The sequence below is a fragment of the Notolepis coatsorum genome (genome assembly GCF_963971535.1).
Source record: "Notolepis coatsorum genome assembly, chromosome: 6".
Classification (NCBI taxonomy): Eukaryota; Metazoa; Chordata; class Actinopteri; order Aulopiformes; family Paralepididae; genus Notolepis; species Notolepis coatsorum.
The window spans coordinates 161,087,369-161,109,792 of NC_140170.1; the positions used below are offsets into that span (position 1 = coordinate 161,087,369).

Here is a 22,424-nt window from a genome sequence, read left to right on the forward strand (position 1 = left end):
CACCGGCAATCGGGAGCTGCTGGCGGTCGTGGCTGCTTTGGAGGAGTGGCGTCATTGGCTTGAGGGGGCCGAGGAGCCATTTACCATCTGGACGGACCACAAGAACCTGACGTTCATCCGCGCTTCCAAGCGCCTCAACGGTCGGCAGGCGAGATGGGCCAGCTTCCTCAGTCGGTTCGACTTCTCGCTGACTTTTCGTCCTGGTTCCCGCAACACGAAGGCCGACTCCCTGTCCCGGTTACACTCCAAGGGGGCTCCACCCTCTGAGGACCCGACTCCCATCCTCCCGGAGGCCAGGGTGGTTGGAGCCATCACCTTGGGCATCGAGGGGGTGGTTAGACGTGCCCTACGCTTCCAGCGTGCTCCAAGCAACGTTCCGATTCATCGTCTCTTCGTCCCCGACTCTGTCCGGTCCCGGGTGCTGCTGTGGGGCGATACCAGCCGGTTCGCCTGCCACCCGGGCGTTCATCGCACGTTCTCCTTCCTGGCTCGTCGTTTCTGGTGGCCCACCATGCGGAACGACGTCAAGGAGTTCGTATTGGCCTGCGCGGTCTGTGCCCGCAGCAAGGCCTCGCACCAGGCACCCTCCGGGCTGTTACAGCCACTTCCCGTTCCGAGCCGTCCTTGGTCACATGTGGCGCTAGACTTCGTCACAGGTCTTCCCTCCTCCCAGGGAAACACTTGCCTTCTGACCGTGGTGGATCGATTCAGCAAGGGGGTTCACCTCGTGGCCCTTTCCAAGCTTCCCTCGGCGGCCGAGACGGCGGACCTCCTGACTCACCACGTGTTCCGCCTTCATGGTTTTCCCCAGGACATCGTCTCTGACCGGGGGCCCCAGTTCACCTCCCAGGTATGGCGGGCTTTTTGCAAGGAATTGGGGGCGACGGTCAGTCTTTCCTCTGGTTATCATCCCCAGACTAACGGACAAACGGAGAGGATGAACCAGAGCGTGGAGTCTGCTCTTCGGTGTGTGTGGCAGCCGAGAGACCAGCTTCCTGGAGCCGTTTCCTTCCCTGGGTCGAGTACTCCATCAACTCCATGGTCAGTTCCGCCACCGGCCTCTCACCATTTGAGGTTTCCCTGGGCTACCAACCCCATCTTTTCCCCGCACAGGAGACGGAGGTGGCAGTTCCCTCCGTGCAGGTCCACCTCGACCGCTGCCGACGGGTCTGGGAGATCACCAGGACCGCGCTGCTCCGGACATCTGAGCGCGCCTGTCGTGGGGCCGACCGGCGCCGGGTTCCTGCGCCGACTTACCACCCTGGGCAGAGGGTGTGGCTTTCCGCGAAGGACCTCCCGCTTCGGTCCTCGGCCAAGAAGCTTAACCCCCGTTTCGTCGGACCTTTCGAGGTTCTGAAGGTACTCAGTCCGGCGGCTCTGCGTCTGAAACATCCTGCGTCCATGCACATTCACCCCGTTTTCCATGTCTCCCGGGTTAAGCCTGTCTCCCTCAGTCCCCTGATGCCTCCAGCTCCTGATCCTCCGCCTCCCGAGATGGTGGATGGTCACCCCCAGTGGCAGGTCCGCCGGTTGATGGGCGTTCGACGGCGGGGTCGGGGGTTCCAGTACCTGGTGGACTGGGAGGGTTACGGCCCGGAGGAGCGGAGCTGGGTCTCCCGACAGCTCATCGTGGATCCCGGCCTGATCACGGACTTCCATCGTGCCCATCCGGACGAGCCAGGTCGGCCTGGTCGCCGGGTGGCTCCCGTGGAGGGGGGGGTACTGTGAGGTTTTGTCCGCTGCTCACCTACTCGCTCTGTTCCTTTAAGCCTACTCGCTCTGTTCCTTTAAGTTTTCAGTTAATTAATTGCATTCTCCTCTTCACACGCTTCTTCCTGTAGACGCCGTTTGATTGGTGCTTCCCCAACCACACGCTTGTCAATCTCATCCCGCAGCTGTCACAGCTTGTCATTAAGCATTCCTTTTGATTATATATACCCCGATTCCCCATCAAGTGTTGTTGGATCGTTTTGATATATTATCAGCATTTGCCGTTCCTTCCTTGCCTGCTGTTTTCCCTGTGCTTTGCCTCCCAGGACACTCAAGAAGTATTCCGCTTGGACAACCCGTTCCCCGTAACGACGCGCTCGCCCTGTTTGATCCTGCTCTCTTTACGCACAGCGCCTGGGTGAGTTTTGCAAGACAGTCTTTTGTCCCTATCGTTTTTCGTGTGTGTAGACACTGAAGAGATCCTGCTTTTTGTTCAGTCTGTCACTCACCCTGTGCCTGCTTTTTGGATTGTTCATTTGGGATAATATTTGCTTGAACTTTGCTCACTGTGTGTATTCACACCGAAGATATTATCACTTGGATTATTATTGGGACATCGCTCACTGTGTGTATTCGCACCGAAGATTCTATCACTTGGATTGTTGTTGGGACATTGCTCACAGTGTGTATTTACACCGAAGATTCAGTCACTTGGATTACCTGTTTTGGGACAAGTCACTTCTCCTGTCACCTGTTCTGTTCCCAACTGTACTCTGAGCTAACCCGCTCTCTCTCTCTCTCTCTCTCTGTCCCGTTACCACCTCGGAGAGCTGCAGAGAGGATTCTGCAGAGCGGCTCTGACGTCACTGTCAGATTCCTCAGACGAACCTTCCCGGGAGAAGCTGCAGAGCAGCAACATTCTTCTAATGCTTGTATCCCAGTCTTTGTTTGTTTTCAACCAAGTTCTTGCTGCTATTTTGTGAAATAAAACAAGCCCTAGTTTTTGGCAACTCTGAAACAACTCTCTTTGTGTCGTTAGCGTTTGGGGTCGGTGTCAAACCATAACAACATCCACACGCACACACTCACTTTAAACAAACAACACACTGCAGCACCCACTCTCCACACTTTAGAACACCTAAACACACTTTATATTTATTGGTAAAGGCTTTGCACTACAACCCATACCTCAGTACACCTTACTGTAAATTGTACCTAAATTGTACCTCATCCCATTTCTGCTTTGCACTATATAGTATATTGTATATTAGTATATTGCATAGTATATTGTATATTGTATGGTAACTCAGTTACTTCTATTCTGCATGTATATACTGAACACTGTGTCTACGTACGTGACTTCTATTTTTTACATGCTATACTATTTTATTTCATACTTATCTTTTGTCTAGCACAGTCTCTGGAGCGTAACAGAAAGAAGCATTTTGTATAAAAGTATTCTGTATGACAACTATTAAAGAAACTTGAACTTGGACTACATTTTTTTTTTATTGTCAATGTCCATAAGGCAATTGCAGTGTATTTATTCTGCATATATCCCTCCTAGATACACATGGTAACTTACACTTGTGTATTTCACGAGATGTCAGAGCACACAGGGGGTCGCCCCACAGTTGCAGTTCCCCTGGAGCCTTTTGCTCAAGGGCACGTAGGCAGACTGTGGTCACCAGCCACCCTTCAGTCACTGACTCATCATTCTGCCAGTGCCTGGGATTCAAACCAGAAACCTTTCGGTCACTGGTCGGCCTCTGTTAACCTCTCTGTACGATCTTACCGACATGCAAAGAACCACTGCCGGATCTGCTCTTGCATGGTCTCCTTCATGTCCGGCCCCTCCACATCTTGCAGGTTTCTGGTGATGGCCACCATGGACTCCTGGTATTCCTCCTCGTTCTCTCCCTGTTTACTCCGTCTGCGAGCTTTGGTAGCCTGGGCGGAGGTGGTGGCAGGGGCGGGCTGCTGCTGCTTTGGGTCCAAAGCCTGAGAGAAGACATTCATACAGCGTCTCTAGGATACAGTGTCTGTCTAACAATGTATACAAATGATGGAGAGTGCAAGACTGCGTGTTGATGGAACTTCAAGAGATTTATTTAAGAGATTTATTCGTCACATACATACACGAGACATGTAGTGAAATGAAGGTGGCCATGCCCGCCTTGATTGTGCAAAGAAATACAAATAAAATAGATAATAAATAGACATGATAAAAGGTACTAATATAAAATACTATACAATGCTAAGCTTACGAATGAAAGGTAATGAGTCCTATATACACTACTATACAATATGCTATACAATATACATTTATGCTATATGTAACTATACTAACTATACTATGCAAAAACATACATTTATGTTTTTTAAAGAACTTTGTGAGTCTACGTTGACCACGCCCAGAGACAACCAGTGTCGTGTCTGTTTAACTCACCAGACACAACCAGTGTCACGTCTGTTTAACTCACCAGAGACAACCAGTGTCACGTCTGTTTAACTCACCAGACACAACCAGTGTCACGTCTGTTTAACTCACCAGAGACAACCAGTGTCATGTCTGTTTAACTCACCAGAGACAACCAGTGTCACGTCTGTTTAACTCACCAGACACAACCAGCGTCATGTCTGTTTAACTCACCAGACACAACCAGTGTCACGTCTGTTTAACTCACCAGAGACAACCAGTGTCACGTCTGTTTAACTCACCAGACACAACCAGTGTCACGTCTGTTTAACTCACCAGACACAACCAGTGTCACGTCTGTTTAACTCACCAGAGACAACCAGTGTCATGTCTGTTTAACTCACCAGAGACAACCAGCGTCACGTCTGTTTAACTCACCAGACACAACCAGTGTCACGTCTGTTTAACTCACCAGAGACAACCAGTGTCACGTCTGTTTAACTCACCAGACACAACCAGTGTCGTGTCTGTTTAACTCACCAGACACAACCAGTGTCACGTCTGTTTAACTCACCAGACACAACCAGTGTCACGTCTGTTTAACTCACCAGAGACAACCAGTGTCACGTCTGTTTAACTCACCAGACACAACCAGTGTCACGTCTGTTTAACTCACCAGACACAACCAGTGTCACGTCTGTTTAACTCACCAGACACAACCAGTGTCACGTCTGTTTAACTCACCAGAGACAACCAGTGTCACGTCTGTTTAACTCACCAGAGACAACCAGTGTCACGTCTGTTTAACTCACCAGAGACAACCAGTGTCACGTCTGTTTAACTCACCAGACACAACCAGTGTCATGTCTGTTTAACTCACCAGAGACAACCAGTGTCACGTCTGTTTAACTCACCAGACACAACCAGCGTCACGTCTGTTTAACTCACCAGACACAACCAGTGTCGTGTCTGTTTAACTCACCAGACACAACCAGTGTCACGTCTGTTTAACTCACCAGAGACAACCAGTGTCACGTCTGTTTAACTCACCAGACACAACCAGTGTCACGTCTGTTTAACTCACCAGAGACAACCAGTGTCATGTCTGTTTAACTCACCAGAGACAACCAGTGTCACGTCTGTTTAACTCACCAGACACAACCAGCGTCATGTCTGTTTAACTCACCAGACACAACCAGTGTCACGTCTGTTTAACTCACCAGAGACAACCAGTGTCACGTCTGTTTAACTCACCAGACACAACCAGTGTCACGTCTGTTTAACTCACCAGACACAACCAGTGTCACGTCTGTTTAACTCACCAGAGACAACCAGTGTCATGTCTGTTTAACTCACCAGAGACAACCAGCGTCACGTCTGTTTAACTCACCAGACACAACCAGTGTCACGTCTGTTTAACTCACCAGAGACAACCAGTGTCACGTCTGTTTAACTCACCAGACACAACCAGTGTCACGTCTGTTTAACTCACCAGAGACAACCAGTGTCACGTCTGTTTAACTCACCAGAGACAACCAGTGTCACGTCTGTTTAACTCACCAGACACAACCAGTGTCACGTCTGTTTAACTCACCAGACACAACCAGTGTCGTGTCTGTTTAACTCACCAGAGACAACCAGTGTCACGTCTGTTTAACTCACCAGAGACAACCAGTGTCACGTCTGTTTAACTCACCAGACACAACCAGTGTCACGTCTGTTTAACTCACCAGAGACAACCAGTGTCATGTCTGTTTAACTCACCAGAGACAACCAGTGTCATGTCTGTTTAACTCACCAGAGACAACCAGTGTCATGTCTGTTTAACTCACCAGACACAACCAGTGTCACGTCTGTTTAACTCACCAGAGACAACCAGTGTCACGTCTGTTTAACTCACCAGACACAACCAGTGTCACGTCTGTTTAACTCACCAGACACAACCAGTGTCACGTCTGTTTAACTCACCAGACACAACCAGTGTCACGTCTGTTTAACTCACCAGAGACAACCAGTGTCACGTCTGTTTAACTCACCAGAGACAACCAGTGTCACGTCTGTTTAACTCACCAGAGACAACCAGTGTCACGTCTGTTTAACTCACCAGACACAACCAGTGTCACGTCTGTTTAACTCACCAGAGACAACCAGTGTCACGTCTGTTTAACTCACCAGAGACAACCAGTGTCATGTCTGTTTAACTCACCAGAGACAACCAGTGTCACGTCTGTTTAACTCACCAGAGACAACCAGTGTCACGTCTGTTTAACTCACCAGAGACAACCAGTGTCACGTCTGTTTAACTCACCAGACACAACCAGTGTCACGTCTGTTTAACTCACCAGAGACAACCAGTGTCACGTCTGTTTAACTCACCAGACACAACCAGTGTCACGTCTGTTTAACTCACCAGAGACAACCAGTGTCATGTCTGTTTAACTCACCAGACACAACCAGTGTCACGTCTGTTTAACTCACCAGAGACAACCAGTGTCACGTCTGTTTAACTCACCAGACACAACCAGTGTCACGTCTGTTTAACTCACCAGAGACAACCAGTGTCACGTCTGTTTAACTCACCATGCCCAGAAATATCAGCTCTTCCTCACGTTCCTTTAAGGTCCTCTTCCTCTGTATGTAGCCTTTCCACACCTGAGAATGAAGTCTTCATTTGTCATCATTTGTATCTCGTACAATGAGAAGTTGTACATCTCAGAGCTCATGTCTATGAAACCATGTGATTATCTGTATCTAGGGAGGGAGGGAGGGAGGGAGGGAGGGAGGGAGGGAGGGGGGAGGGAGGGAGGGAGGGAGGGAGGGAGGGAGGGGCGGAGGGAGGGAGGGAGGGAGGGAGGGAGGGAGGGAGGGAGGGAGGGGCGGAGGGAGGGAGGGAGGGAGGGAGGGAGGGAGGGAGGGAGGGAGGGAGGGAGGGAGGGAGGGAGGGAGGGAGGGGGGGAGGGAGGGAGGGAGGGAGGGAGGGAGGGAGGGAGGGAGGGGGGGAGGGAGGGGTAATGTACATAGTGATGTAGCTACACTACCCCCCCTGATGAGCACGGTGCACACAGTACCTTCTGGATGCAGACCACAGCCGAGTCAATAGCAGCTGCCCCCAGATCCCTGTCACGGTCCCAGCTCTGCCTCTCCTTTCCCCTGTGGATCTCCTTCATGAACATGGCCCTGGTGCGCCCCTGGCGAGCTCTCTCTGCTACCTGGATGATCCTAACCGCCTCCTCCAGGTCCATTGTTAATGCTACAGACTGACAGGGACAATAGAAGAAGTGGTAAACTGATACTGTAGTAATATGTAGATCAGTGGTTCTCAAACTACGGGTCGCGACCCAAAGTGGGGTCGTGGGTAGGTGACAGCGCATTGGCAAGTAATTTTCTTTAATACAAGAAATACATTTTTTTATATATTTTTGTATGTTCTGGCAACATATTTTGGCTAAATATGCCTCGTTTTATAAATTTGTATTGATAACATAGTGCTGTAATATAATTGTCTAATAAATATGCATGATCAAAGTCAAAAACATGTGCTTTTATTTTGATATTCCTTAATTCCACATTGAAATGACACGATACCTTAAGTGTGGGGTCGCCAAAAAGAATCCTAAATAAAATGGGGGTGTGGTATAAAAAGAAATTTGAGAACCCCTGATGTAGATTATACTGTAAAAATACTGTAATCTTATTTTTGAATGAATGACCAAGTAAATAGTAAATAACATGATCAAGTACAGTATGTTGTTTTTTCCCTCGACTGAACTGTAGCCAGTGTAGAACTCACTTGGGGTCTCTCTGGAGTACCTTCCATCCTGTTGAGGATGTCCTTTAACATCGCCCTTCGCTCCTGTAGCATTTCGCTGCGTTCACTGATGAAATAGCGAGGGATAGGGATCTCTATGTCTGCCTATAAGGGGAAATCAAAGACAACAGCTCTCATGGTTTCGTGGCGATTGAAGAATCTATATAGCATTCCTTCTTTTTTGGGGAAGGGCATTACCATGAGCCAACCTTTACAGTCCCTGCCTGGTTATGAAGTATGTTAAGTGAACGGGGACTGCTGGTCACTTCTGCCCCCAAGACAGCACCTTTATGATATTTAAATCCCTGGACTCTGTATATTATTCTGCCCTCAGATTCATCACTAATTGATTGATTGATTTAAAATTGTATTAACAGATTGCAGAATGGGTACAATACAATTGTTAAGGGGATGCAGACCAGAGAAAGGCTTTCGTCTTGTTTACATCAGGGTCCCCCATTTTCAATTCATCATAACATATATGACATACATGACATACAGATAATGATAGATACAACACTCATCCCTGTGTCCTTTATAAGAAGGTTGGTTGGTCCTCTCTGATGGAGAGGCGCAAAAAAACACTGGTATTTGTTCATTTTTAAGGCCATTTTTGGTAAGCTACCTCCTTATACAAAATCATTATTGGAATGGAATGTTGGTACCTATGGATCCCATTCTAGTGACTGGCTGGTCCTTAAGGTCCAGTTTGCTCGTAAACAGGGTAAATATGCATTTTGCTATGATGCCCCTAGCTCATGGAATGAACTCCAACAGTCCTTAAAGCTTGAGATTCTCCCCTCTGGTGCAGAGTTTAAAACCTTGATCTCCAACCTTTGTCAATCAAGTTGTATGTGTTTTAATAGATTTGTTATCCTTACTACTTTTATCCTTACTCGCCGTGTTGTCTTATTGTTATGATTTTATGTGCTGTGTGATTTTATATGCCCTTTTCTTTGCTTATTTCTGTATGTACACTCGACGTGACTGTAAATGAGGGAAACCTCAGTTGCCTTTCGAGTTTAAATAAAGGTTTAAATTAAATTAAATATTTATGTTGATTGTTAAACTGTGTGGGTATCAAACAGGAGACTATCTGGTATCAAACAGGAGGAAAGACTGTCAGGTTTTGGGCTGTGTGGGTATCAAGCAAGAAAGACTGTCAGGTTTTAAACTGTGTGGGTATCAAACAGGAGGAAATACTGTAAGTAGATCAGGTTTTAAACTATGAAAGACTGGGTTTTAAACTGTTTAAACAGTAATTGTAATTGTTTAAACTGTTCTGTAAAGCGTGGGCACTGCACTATTGCATTATTTTATTCTGTCTATTCTATTTTACTAACTATTTTATTGCACTGCACTATTTTACTCTTGTCTATTATATTTTACTCTTTTATTAAAAATGTTAATTGTTGTGCACCCAAGTGGCGACCCATGTAACGCACTGCATCGCAAAGCGGCTGACTGGGGTTCAAATCCCGGACCCGGCGTCCTTTGCCGAATGTCTTCCCCCCGCTCTGTCTCCCGTTCTTCCTCTCTCTCTCCCTCTACCGGACTGCCCGGTAGTACAAACAAATAAAAATCTACCAAAAACATAATTAAATTTTTTTTTAATGTAATTGTCTATATTATGAGTAGGCCTATCAGTGATAATTAAACCATAAACAAAGAGGCCTATTAAGATGTTAGATCCTAATGTGAAAAACTATGTGATTTAATGTTCTATGCCTTACCTTGAATTTGTCTATTTTGCTGCTGTCTATTTTATGCTCATTGTATACTTGTTTTATGTCTGCACTTCATGTGTAACGGAGGTACCGCATGTCTATCCACAGTCACGAGGGACTTGTATAGTGAAGTGGCTGTGGACGTTAAGCGGTACTGCAAGTAAACTCACTCCCCAGAGGCATCCAGACCCAGTACTTAGAAGTGAATTCACCTCAGGCGGTTAGGTGGCCGAGCGGAGATTGCGTTCGTCACCAGCCCCGGAGCTGTGAGCTGGATTCGCCTGTTCGAATCCAGCTCACAGCTCCGGGGTTGTCACCAGCTTGGCTGGCCGTCTGCACTAATACAATTGGCTGTATTAGAGGGTGGGAGAAGCTGGCGGGGTGGGTCCGGGTCGTTGTAAACAGCGACTCCTACAGTTCGGTCGGGGCGCCTGCTAAGCGCGGATTGGACTTGAGGGGGATAGTGTGGTCCTCCCACACGCTATGCCCTCTCAATGAGAATCCGCGCTGCCAGGTGAAAAGAAGCGGTGATTGGCTGGACGTGTGTCGGAGGAAGCACGTGGTAGCCTCCACTCTCCCAGATGATCTGACTGTGGGGGGTAAGTGCGCAGCGACCAGGAAGGGACTGGGAATTGGCATACGACTAACATTGGGATGGGAGAAAATCGGAGGAAAATGGAGGTCGAAAAGACCAAAAAAAAAAAAAAAAAAAGTGAATTCACCTCTTGGTACGGTGGTCTGTGATGCCGCCCGCGGCGCGCGAGGCCGGGGTTCAACTCCCACTCAGGGCGATCCCTTAACAGGGGTCGAATCGAAACACAATGCAGAGCGAGATCACACGGGTCACACATGCATTGCTCTTGATCTGCCAATTTTGTGCACATTTTTGCCTATGTCTTTTTTTTACTGCTGTGAAGCACTTCTTGTATGAAAGGTGCTATACAAATAAAGTGTATTATTATTATTATTGACTGCTGAGACTCACAGGTGTGAGTTTCAGATCCTGGACCACATCATCCAGGTAGTGGTACTCCGAGAACTCTTTCTCCACCATCTCGTGCTTGAGCTCCAGCACTCTCCCCATCACGCCCTCCAGGACCCCCCGGATCACGCGTCTCTTCTGGGGGTGGACCACCTGGTCGTAGGCCTCCTCCAGCTGCCGGAAGATTTGAATGTAACGTACGTAGAGGGTGGCCACGCGCTGGACGAACACCACCCGGTCCTTTTCTGGACGAGGGGGCTCGACAGGGAGCTCCTGAGTCAGCAGACTGCTCAGCTCCACTTGGGCTTCTGCCCATTGCTTGTTGTACGCACTGGAAAGAGATAAGATGAGATCAGATATTCCTTTACTGATCCCCTTGGGGGAATTTAGGCATTATAGCAGTATGGGGGCGGGGGGGGGGGTACAGGTATGGGCAACAAACTTGCAGTTCCGCGCTCGGGTTCTGCGATCTGATTGGCCACTGACGTACGCTCTCTCTACGCCCAAACAGCGCGTTACGCTAGTTCTGCCTCTAACCTCTAACAGCCTGCAGCCTGCTAGCATTATCGATTTCATAACATAAATGTTCAAAACACGACAAGACAGTTTGCATCACTTCCCACGGTTCTCTGCACTTATTCTACCGGTAGTGCGGTAGTTGTTGCCACGGTATTGGGTCTTTGGGTGAATACTTCATTGGCGGGGAAGAAGAACACTGATAGCGGTGTGTGGACCGTCCTGCGAGCCCCAGACCACCGCCCCGCGAGCCCCAGACCACGTCCCGCGAGCCCCAGACCACCGTCCTGCGAGCCCCATGGGACGAGACCAGGTAGAATTTTAGGCGCACAGGAAATAAGTCTTGCGGGGCTCGCGGGGCGGTGGTCTGGTCACCCAAAGACCCAATACCGTGGCAACAACTACCGCACTACCGGTAGAATAAGTGCAGAGAACCGTGGGAAGTGATGCAAACTGTCTTGTCGTGTTTTGAACATTTATGTTGTGTTGATGGAATCATGTTAATATAGAGAGATGAAAACAATACGTTATTTCGATTGATATGAAATCGATAATGCTAGCAGGCTGCAGGCTGTTAGAGGTTAGAGGCAGAACTAGCGTAACGCGCTGTTTGGGCGTAGAGAGAGCGTACGTCAGTGGCCAATCAGATCGCAGAACCCGAACACGGAACTGCAAGTTTGTTGGTAAAAGACACGCTGCCCGGCATGGTAATAGTAAGACATAAATACAGGCAATAAATATTATAGTACAGTAGAAAGGTAAAAATAGGCAGTGTAAACAATATAATTAACTCTGAATATAAGCATATGAGCAAGTAGGCAGTGTGATCAAAGGTGCAGATGAGGGTCTGTAATATGACCTGAATATCAGTTATATTATACATTACAATAAATATGGTTACAATAAACACTAGAATCTAAATATATATGTTACACCCGCTAAGTTCTTAGCTTTAAGAAAGACACAAGAGTGTAGGTTAATTTAACCATAATATTTATTACATAAAAGGAGTGGACAACATTATTATAAGCCCACTTCAACCTCATGCTCAGGAACCCCAATCAGTCTTGACCGGGCAGGGTTTTATTCACAGCAACCTGGTGACACTTCACACAATGAAGGAGAGTAATATCAATTGTCAATAAATAGCATGTCATACGATCAATTGTCAATAAATAGCACTTCATACGATATCGATTGTTAATAAATAGCACTTCACAAAATGAAGGAAACTTTATCACACATCAATAAATACCACGTCAAGAACTGTATAAAAAGGGATGTCAAACTTCTCACAATGAAGTAAACAGATATCCTACCACTCTGTGATTCAACTTGTGCAAACTGTGCATAATCACGGCATCCATATGATAATGGCACACTAAGCCTGCCCGTGTTCACGTCTGAGAGAGGTACCTTGTACATGGGTTGGTGTTATGGTGGGGGGGAAACGGACACACAAATAAACAAACAAACATACATGTAAAGAAAACGAATCCGGCCCAAGGGCAAGACCCAATTCTTTTTGCCCATCTACCGGCCCATTGGCCCGGGCGGATTAGACATTATATTAAACTACCAAACAATATATACTAAAAGTGTTTCACGGCAAGAGCAGCTGGACCACTGGTGCTCTGGTTCGTCGGTGGTCCTATAATCCTACCGACTACTTTCAATCCCGCTGGGAACCAGGCAAGTGATCTTAGCGTGTAATGCTTGTTCCTGCATTCCGGAGTGAGGTGTGCACCTACCTCACTGCACCGGCCGCAACAAACAATTCCAACTAACGTTCCTCCCGCAGGTAGCCCCCTATAACGGAACCTGGCTCATTGAGGCCCCTCCTCCTTTCTCATTAATGCCACCCGTCACATACACCCCCTCCAAATGTATCTGCGTCCCGACGATATACCAATACAATCTACTACTTGGGGAAAACCTTAAACTGCAGATTTAGGGAGTCTAAACGGATTATCGTGTTTGCCTGCAGTACTCCTATTAGACTTCCTGAGGCCTTCCACCACCACTGGGAAATCTGTCTCCAAGTCACCATCCCCTCCTTCCAACACATCATCCTCTGGACCAAGCTCGGATTCTGACATTGACCCCTCACTATATGACTCCAACGGCCGTCCTTCGGTCAATGTAACATCTGTATCCTCCACCCCATTGTCTCCTCCATCCCCCTGCTCCTCCTGCTCTTCCCCCAAATCATGGCCTGTATCAGGCCTCAACCCACCTATGGGCATACCTCTCATCTCAGTCCGGTGGACATGCCGTACCGGACCATCCTGAACTGCAGGGGTGATGGAGTAGACTACACCACGTTCTGCGGGGCACTGTACCACCTGGTAAGGGGTCGGTTCCCAGACATCCTGAATCTTGTTACGACCCTTCACCCCATGGTTACGGACATATACAAGGTCTCCCTCCCCTATAAATGGATCTCTCACTTGCTCTTCCTGTTTCTTATCTCTGTACTCTCTCCTTGTAGCCAGGCGCTGTCGTACATGGCTATACGCTCCCTCCAGTGACTCCTGGTGCTCCTTTACCCAGTCCTCTAGACCCTGCTCTGCCTCCTCTAACCCCTCCCCTAGCAAAAAATCCACAGGGAGTCGGGGCTCCCGGCCAAACATTAAAAAGTAGGGAGTCATGCCAGTGGACTGATGCACGGTGGTGTTCTAGGCATAGGTTAACTGAGGAAGGTGCCGCGGCCAATATCTCTTCTGGTCTGGGGGCAGTGTGCGCAACAAATCATGTAATGTGCGATTATATCTTTCACACTGACCATTTCCCTGAGGGTGGTAAGGGGTAGTACGAGACTTGCGAATCTTGTAGACCTTGCATAACTGCCTGACCAACCCACTCTCAAAGTTTCTTCCTTGATCTGAATGGATACGTTCAGGAGGACCAAACAAATTAAACCACTGTTTAACCAGAACATCAGCTACGGTACTGGCCCGCTGATCTTTAGTGGGAATGGCCTGGGTGTATTTGGAAAACACATCTGTTAAGACCAGCACATTTTCTCTTCCATTTGAAGCTAGTTCCAACATGGTGAAATCTATAGCCAGGATTTCATGTGGCCTAGAGCAGTGTTTCCCAACCGGTGGTACGCGTACCACTAGTGGTACGTGGGTGGTCCCCAGGTGGTACGTGAAAAGATTTTGAAAAGTAAAAAAAAATAAATAAAAAATTATTAGAAATTGTACAGGAAAACTGTACCCACATAATGAATAATGCATAATCTGTAATAATGTAACCAAAATTGGGGGCATTCAAATTAAGTAATCATTTGCTGGCTATAATTATATTATTATTGGCGCTGAGTTCAGCTTCCCGCCCGCCGGCGCCGGACTGTCTGTCAGCTGTCAGGTATTCATTGAAGCGCTGGTGTTTATTGAGATAAAAATCATTATGGATCAATGGCTGAGTCGAGATGGTTCATCCAGAAACAATGTAAAGCATATAAATTATGTTCGCTTTGCAGTTGGATGAATAGACGGATGTCAGTGGGGAAGCACAACTGATTGCGTTTGTGCGTTACAAAGACACTTTGGAGATGAACGAGCACATTCTGTTTTGCAAGAAACTCACGGGGAGAACTACTGGACTGGACGTTTTTAACGTTATTGACAATTTTTTCTCTCAACACAAGCTGGATTGGAAATACTGCTCATGTGTGCACAGACGGCGTCCAGAGTTAAATTATGTTTTGAATGATGCCGTAAAAGTGATCAACTTCATACAGTCCAGGCCTTTGAATCATAGACTGTTTCAGTCACTTTGTGAAGACGGTGGGTCAGACTCAGAACATAAACAGCTCCTGCTTCACACCGACGGTTATCCCGAGGGAAGACGTTACAGCGAGCAGCTGTTCGAGCTGCGCAATGAAGTGAGGGCATTTCTGTCTGAGCACACACACCCCCTTGTGGCGATGTTCGACGACACAGACTGGGTAGCTCGGCTGGGAAACCTCTCTGACATTTTCAGCAAACTCAACCAGCTGAATCTCTCTCTTCAAGGTAAAGACACAACTGTTCTTAGCTTGTATGACAGGCTCAAGTGTCACATTAATTGGTGAGTTACTAACTTTTTTTTAGTCTTTAAACAATGGCTATTATAATTTATATGATTAGTTATGATTGAATATATGATTTAAGTGTCACATTAATTGTCGCATTGGGTCACAAAGACAAAAATCTCCTCTTCTCTATCTCTCCTCATCACTTCTCTCCTTCTTCCACTCCCAGGTTTCACCTTAGCTACACACACACACACACACACACACACACACACACACAGCCGGTCTGCCACAATATATAGACTATTAATTTATTAATTATACATCCTGGGCATCACCACGATTGATTGCGTAGTAGGTGGTACTTTTGGTTGGCTTGAAATGCTTTGGTGGTACAGTACTCAAAAAAGGTTGGGAACCACTGGCCTAGAGGCCTGTAGACTGCCCATAACTGGTTTAATTTTTGGCTGTACAGCTTTAGCCAACACACATCTCCCACACTGCAGACACCATTTCTCGACATCCCTGTACATATTTGGCCAGTAACACCGCGAACGCGCAAGCTGCAACGTCCGCTCCACCCCCTGATGCCCATGATTATCATGCAGCTGAGTGAGCACATCTTTATGTAAACACTGTGGTAGTACAAGCTGATAGATCTCCTTACCACCATCAGGAGATTTACACTGTCGATACAGCACTGTCCCTTCCTCTCTCAGGCGCCCCCATTGGCGTGCAAGCTCCTTGGTACCCTGGCCAAACCTCTCCCTCTCCTTTGCATCGGGTGGCCTGGCTTTTCTCCAACAGGCCAACAGTGGTCCAATAACTGGATCTTGTTCTTGCAACACGGCTAGGCTCTCCTTGGAACAACCTGGAAGCACAGAAATGTCAGACTGGATGCCAAAGAGCCCTTCCTCCCAGACATCTTCCTCCTCTGAGGCCTCAGTCGTACTGGGCTCCCTGTACCGGCGAGACAAGGCATCCGCATTACCATTCCTAGTCCCAGGACGATATTTTAAAGTAAGGTTAAATGGAGCCAGCTCGCCTGCCCATCGTTGCTCTACTGCACCAAGTTTAGCTGTGTCTAGGTGGGTAAGTGGGTTGTTATCTGTATATACAGTGCAGGAACCCCCTAACAGATACCCTCTGAATTTCTCCGACACTGCCCACTTAAGAGCAAGAAACTCTAGTTTCATAGAGCTATAGTTCTGCATGTTCTTTTCTGTAGGTTTAAGTGCCCTACTAGCATAAGCGACAGGCCTGAGCTTCCCTCCATGTTCCTGGCAAAGTACTGCCCCCAACCCCGCATGACTAGCATCAATCTGTAACACAAATGGCCTATGAAAATCTGCATAGGCCAACACTGGTGCAGAGATCAGCGCCGTCTTTATCTGGCCAAAATTCTCTTCACACTCTGGTGTCCAGACCGGGGCCAGTGGCTTCCTGGGAGTCTTACCCTTTTTTATGCCTGGGGACAATTGTGCTGCTGCATGATTTAAAGGAGCAGCCATCTTTGCAAACCCAGCTATAAAGCGCCGATAGTAACTAGCAAACCCCAGGAAAGATTTGAGCTCGGCCAGATTAGTGGGGGTCCGCCACTCCTTCACAATTGCTACCTTGTACTCCCTCAGCCGAAACTACATGGCCCAGATATTTCACTTGCCTCTGAAAGAAATGGCATTTAGAACCCTTTACCTTGAGCCCCTGCTTCTGTAGCCGAGAAAAAACTTCCTCCAGCCTCTCTATGTGCTGCTGAACAGAGGAAGAGAACACAATCACATCATCAAGGTACAGTAAAACAGACTGATAACGGCAATCTCCGAACATGCGCTCCATAAGGCGTTGAAAAGTGCTAGGAGCATTGCACAATCCAAATGACATCCTATTAAATTCGAATAGACCGAATGGAGTACAGAATGCCGTCTTTGCCCTATCCTTTTCCACAACCTCCACTTGGTTGTAGCCACTGGCTAAGTCCAGAGTTGAAAACCATTTAGCTCCCACCAGTCCATCTAATGACTCCTCAATCCGTGGCAAAGGGAACGCATCTTTCCTAGTCTTAGCATTGAGACGACGATAGTCTACACACATTCGGTTTCCGCCGTCTTTCTTCTGTACCATGACAATGGGTGATGCATAAGGGCTACAACTCTCTCTGATGATCTGGCTGTCCAGCAGTTGTTTTATGTGGGCCCTCACCATATCATATTGAGACGGGATGATGCGACGGTACGGCTGCCGTACAGGAGCATCATCTAGCAGGGGGATCTCATGCTGAATCAGATTGGTACAGCCCAAATCAGCTTCACTTTTTGCAAACAGACTGTTATATTTATTAATCAAAGCTGCCGCTTGTTGTTGCTCAGATGCATCTAATCCCTCAAAAGAATTAGGCAAAACCCAGTCAGCCCCCCCCCAGCTTCAGTTCCTGGAAGGGACACAGATGCTGTGCACTCATTGTTAATCACATCCCTGCAAAACTCAACCTGAGGAGCTGGTTCTGATACTATAGTTACCATGCTCACCGTAGCGATGACCCTGCGTGGGGTTAGCCAAACATCAGAGTAGCCCACATTAGTGATTGGTACATATGTTATCCCTGCTTCAGCTGTCACTAGGGCAGGTGAAACCAACAGCCCTTCTGGAAGTACCCCCTCACCTGGCCGTAATGGCTCCACCAATAATTCCATGTGCTGCTGTGAATGGACCTTAGGACATGTTACAGGGACCATTATTAATGTACCGGCAGCTACACAAAATGGCCGCTTACCTCTCACTCTGACTCTGAAGGGCTCAGGGGAATTGGCCATGGTCTCCTCCACTTGGCAGTGTCTAAGGGCTCGTCTCCATTCCGGGGCCTCTGTCACTCTAGGATCCTCAAAAAGACTAGAGCCAGACTGTACAAACAACTCCTGATAAAACCCTTTGATTACATTCATACCCAGTACTCCCGGGGTTAACCTTTTTTTATGCTGCATTTGAGGGTCATCTGCATCTCTGACTACCAGGACACCCCTGCCCGTGATACATTTTCCCAAAATCGTGATGTCCAACTCCAAATAACCCAGGTATGGCAGCTCTAGACCATTTCCTGCCCGAAGATCTAACCATGCACACTCACGTAACTGAGCATCGGTGAGGTGACCAAAATGTTCTTTAAAAAAACTCTCAGTCATCGTTGTGACCATGGACCCAGTATCCAATAATGATGGAACCACAATTTCCCCCATCTTAACCTCCACTACTGGACATTCACTCACAAGTGTCGACATAACAGATGGATTTCGTCCTGAATCAAGCTTAGTCTCAGGGTTTATATGACTTTGCTCGGTAGTAGTGGGCTCTCGTCCCTCTGCTTGGCCTGGTCCCTTTTTGGGCTGGGATGTTTTTGGGAGAGCTGCAGTGCAGTAACGTGCTATATGGCCCCTTTGATCACACCGAAAACAGATAGGCTTTCCATCAGGAGCAGGAGCTCTTCTAAATCTAGATGGAGGTTGAGCCCCACCTTCCTGTTTGAAGGGCTGCAATGCTTTCATTAGCACATCCAATTGTCTCTGTTGAGCCTCAATGAGGGCTTTCAGTTCAGAATAACTTGATTTATTTTCAATTGGCTCGCAGGACACTTGTGCCTGGACTTCATTCGAAAATGGAGGGGAGTGATTATCCTTTTTAAATGACCGTTTTTCACACTGCGCTGTCCACTCAACAGCCTCCCTCCGTACATCCCTAATTTTCCAATTAGGGTTCACACAAATTTTGTCTCGTAATCTTATACTCAAACCATGGTCCTTGACCCCCTCACAAAATTGGTCACGCAGGTCTCTTTGGGACTTAGGCTTAGCCTGTGCGTCTGTTTGAACAATCTGATCCATTTGGGACATAAGGGCATGGGAATAGTCCAACAATGACTCCCCCTCACGTTGTTTGCGGTTAAAAAACCTGCGCTGAAGAGAGATTAGAGAGTGTGAACATCCATACACTTCTCTCAATATCTGAATTATTCCACCAACAGTCTCTCTCTTGTTTGGGAAGATATTTAACCTCTACCCGGGCCGCCCCTTCTAAATGGTTATACACACAATTAGCTTTTTCTTTTTCAGACGATTTTAACTGGATATGGTTCTCAATCAGTTCAATCCATTCTTCCAGGGTAGGCGAGTCTGCGTTATCCAGATTGCCCGAGAATTTGGGTACCTTTTCACTCTGCTGGATGTACACCAACCGTGTTCCCCCTTGAGCCTCTGCAGCTGGCTCCACATTGTCCCCAGTGCTGCTCGAAGCTCCTGGTTGAACGTCTGGCTGCAGTCTCTGCAACTCCTGCTCCAACTCCTGTATGCGCTGCGCCATCGCGTCTGGCTCCATGGCCTATGAGAACTGATGAGAAGACCACAATGGCCCTGGATCCTCTCTGCTGCGTGGCCCTGGCCCACCGCTGCTCTTGCCGTTTCACGTGCTCAAAAATAAGGAAAAAAACATGTAATCCGCTTCCCCCATGAAAAGATAAATGCTTACTTAGCTAGGACTACTGACTACGCCAAATGTTACACCTGCTAAGTTCCTAGCTTTAAGAAAGACACAAGAGTGTAGGTTAATTTAACCATAATATTTATTACATAAAAAGGAGTGGACAACATTATTATAAGCCCACTTCAACCTCATGCTCAGGAACCCCAATCAGTCTTGACCGGGCAGGGTTTTATTCACAGCAACCTGGTGACACTTCACACAATGAAGGAGAGTAATATCAATTGTCAATAAATAGCATGTCATACGATCAATTGTCAATAAATAGCACTTCATACGATATCGATTGTTAATAAATAGCACTTCACACAATGAAGGAAACTTTATCACACATCAATAAATACCACGTCAAGAACTGTATAAAAAGGGATGTCAAACTTCTCACAATGAAGTAAACAGATATCCTACCACTCTGTGATTCAACTTGTGCAAACTGTGCATAATCACGGCATCCATATGATAATGGCACACTAAGCCTGCCCGTGTTCACGTCTGAGAGAGGTACCTTGTACATGGGTTGGTGTTATGGTGGGGGGGAAACGGACACACAAATAAACAAACAAACATACATGTAAAGAAAACTAATCCGGCCCAAGGGCAAGACCCAATTCTTTTTGCCCGTCTACCGGCCCATTGGCCCGGGCGGATTAGACATTATATTAAACTACCAAACAATATATACTAAAAGTGTTTCATGGCAAGAGCAGCTGGACCACTGGTGCTCTGGTTCGTCGGTGGTCCACAAGGAAGCATACTAAGACCGCTACTATTCCTAATTTATGCAAATGACATGTCGTCAGCTTGTGACTGCAACTTGTTCCTGTTTGCGGACGACTCAGCCCTGCTGGTCTCTGACAAGAACAAGTTACAGGTTGAAAAAGCCCTCAGCTCGGAACTAGGCAAAATCTGCATATGGCTCGCCGACAACAAACTATCATTACACATGGGCAAAACAGAGTCCATTCTCTTCGGTTCAAATAACAAACTCAGCAAGACCGACGGCTTCTCGGTTACAGTGGGTGACAATATTATCACAAGGAAAGATGAAATTACCGACCTGGGTTCCATCCTAGAGGCTAATCTTTCCTGTGACAAAATGGCATCCAATGTAATAAAAAAAGTCAACCAACGAACGCGATTCTTGTACCGGATCTCCTCTCTGGTAAACAAGAATACCCTGAAGACTCTAGCAGGAGCACTCATTCAGGGGTACTACGACTATGCTTGCACCTCATGGTACCAAAGCACCTCAAAGGCACTAAAAAACAAATTACAAACATCTCAAAACAAGCTAGTCAGACTACTACTTGACCTGACTCCTAGAACCCACCTCACCCCTGCCCACTTTGACAACCTAGGATGGCTTAGAGTAGACGACAGAGTACAGCAACTTGCAATGGGCCTGGTCTACAAGATACACTACGCGACCAAGGTACCCATGTACATGTCAAAATACTTCCCAAAGGTCAGTGAATACCACGATCACAACACCAGAGGGAGCTCCACAAATCATGTAAAACCCAGATTCGGCTCAAACAAGGGACTAAACACGTTTCGCAATTATGCCACATCAATGTGGAACGCCCTGCCTAAAGCTGTAAAGGAATGTGAATCACTACCCACCTTCAAAAACACTCTCAAAGAACACCTACGTGAGACTGCAATTCGAAACTGGCCCCTACAAATGTCCTAACCTAGTTGTACAGTAAATGACCAAGTACGGCTTTGTCAATATTCCAATGTACAGTGTAAAATGTGTGTGTCCCCTTCCCAACCCCCCCCCCCCCCCCCCCCCCCCCCCACCTCCAATGTACAGCCCTCACCCAACCCACCCAACCCCACCCCACCCAACCAACCTCCTCCAATGTACAGTTTCTATGCCAAATGTATATACACTCCTTTTCTGGACACTTCTGTATCACAAACAGTACTGTATTTGCAAATCTGATATGTCATAAATGTATAGATGTAGCAGTACTGTCTATCTGTATGTCATGTATGTCATATATGTTATGATGAATTGAAAATGGGGGACCCTGATGTAAACAAGATGAAAGTCTTTCTCTGGTCTGCATCCCCTTAACAATTGTATGTATTGAGCTGTACTGTACTGTACCCATTCTGCAATCTGTTAATAAACTTTTCAATCAATCAATCAAGTCCTATAATCCTACCGACTACTTTCAATCCCGCTGGGAACCAGGCAAGTGATCTTAGCGTGTAATGCTTGTTCCTGCATTCCGGAGTGAGGTGTGCACCTACCTCACTGCACCGGCCGCAACAAACAATTCCAACTAACGTTCCTTCTTCTTCTTCTTCTTTGTCTGATTTATTGGCAGTTGGCACCTACAGAGTGCATTACCGCCACTTCCTTTAGTTTGACACGATCGCAACTGCACAACACCGCCATCTCCTGGCCCCCTTCACCTCCCATACTGCCCCTCCTGCGCCCACCACCCTGAATTGCAGCTAACGCTGCTTCCCCCTGACTGAGTCCCCCTCCACGATACATGCTTCATCACCCCCCGTAGCCTGGCTCCGAACCACCCGCTCACTCACACCCCCCTTCTCTAACTCCACCAGATCAGCCACCCTCTTCAACTCCCTTATAACATCCTCCACCGTCAACCCCTCCATACCCAAGTGCCCCACTGCTGCTAAAACTATCAACCTAGTCCTCTCTGTCCTACTGCTAACCGTCGCCGTCGTATTCACTA

At 47.3% G+C, this 22,424-nt stretch overlaps 2 protein-coding genes across 2 annotated transcripts in view; one reads left to right on the top strand and one right to left on the bottom strand.

Annotated features, from left to right (window-relative positions):
- LOC311229714 (dynein regulatory complex protein 11-like) overlaps positions 1–19,530 on the bottom strand; it is a gene marked incomplete at both ends in the record, with an annotated part of 151,851 nt that extends 132,321 nt beyond the window's left edge. The window contains 7 exons of the mRNA XM_084315789.1: positions 3,506–3,711; positions 6,710–6,781; positions 7,198–7,386; positions 7,920–8,042; positions 10,650–10,977; positions 15,946–16,143; positions 19,406–19,530. Of these exons, the coding sequence (XP_084171915.1) occupies positions 3,506–3,711; positions 6,710–6,781; positions 7,198–7,386; positions 7,920–8,042; positions 10,650–10,977; positions 15,946–16,143; positions 19,406–19,530 (1,241 nt within the window). The remainder of the gene's footprint in view (positions 1–3,505; positions 3,712–6,709; positions 6,782–7,197; positions 7,387–7,919; positions 8,043–10,649; positions 10,978–15,945; positions 16,144–19,405) is intronic.
- Positions 19,531–19,911: 381 nt separating this feature from the next.
- LOC311229715 (X-linked retinitis pigmentosa GTPase regulator-like) overlaps positions 19,912–22,424 on the top strand; it is a gene marked incomplete at both ends in the record, with an annotated part of 59,732 nt that continues 57,219 nt past the window's right edge. The window contains one exon of the mRNA XM_084315790.1: positions 19,912–19,921. Coding sequence (XP_084171916.1) covers positions 19,912–19,921 — 10 coding nt within the window. The remainder of the gene's footprint in view (positions 19,922–22,424) is intronic.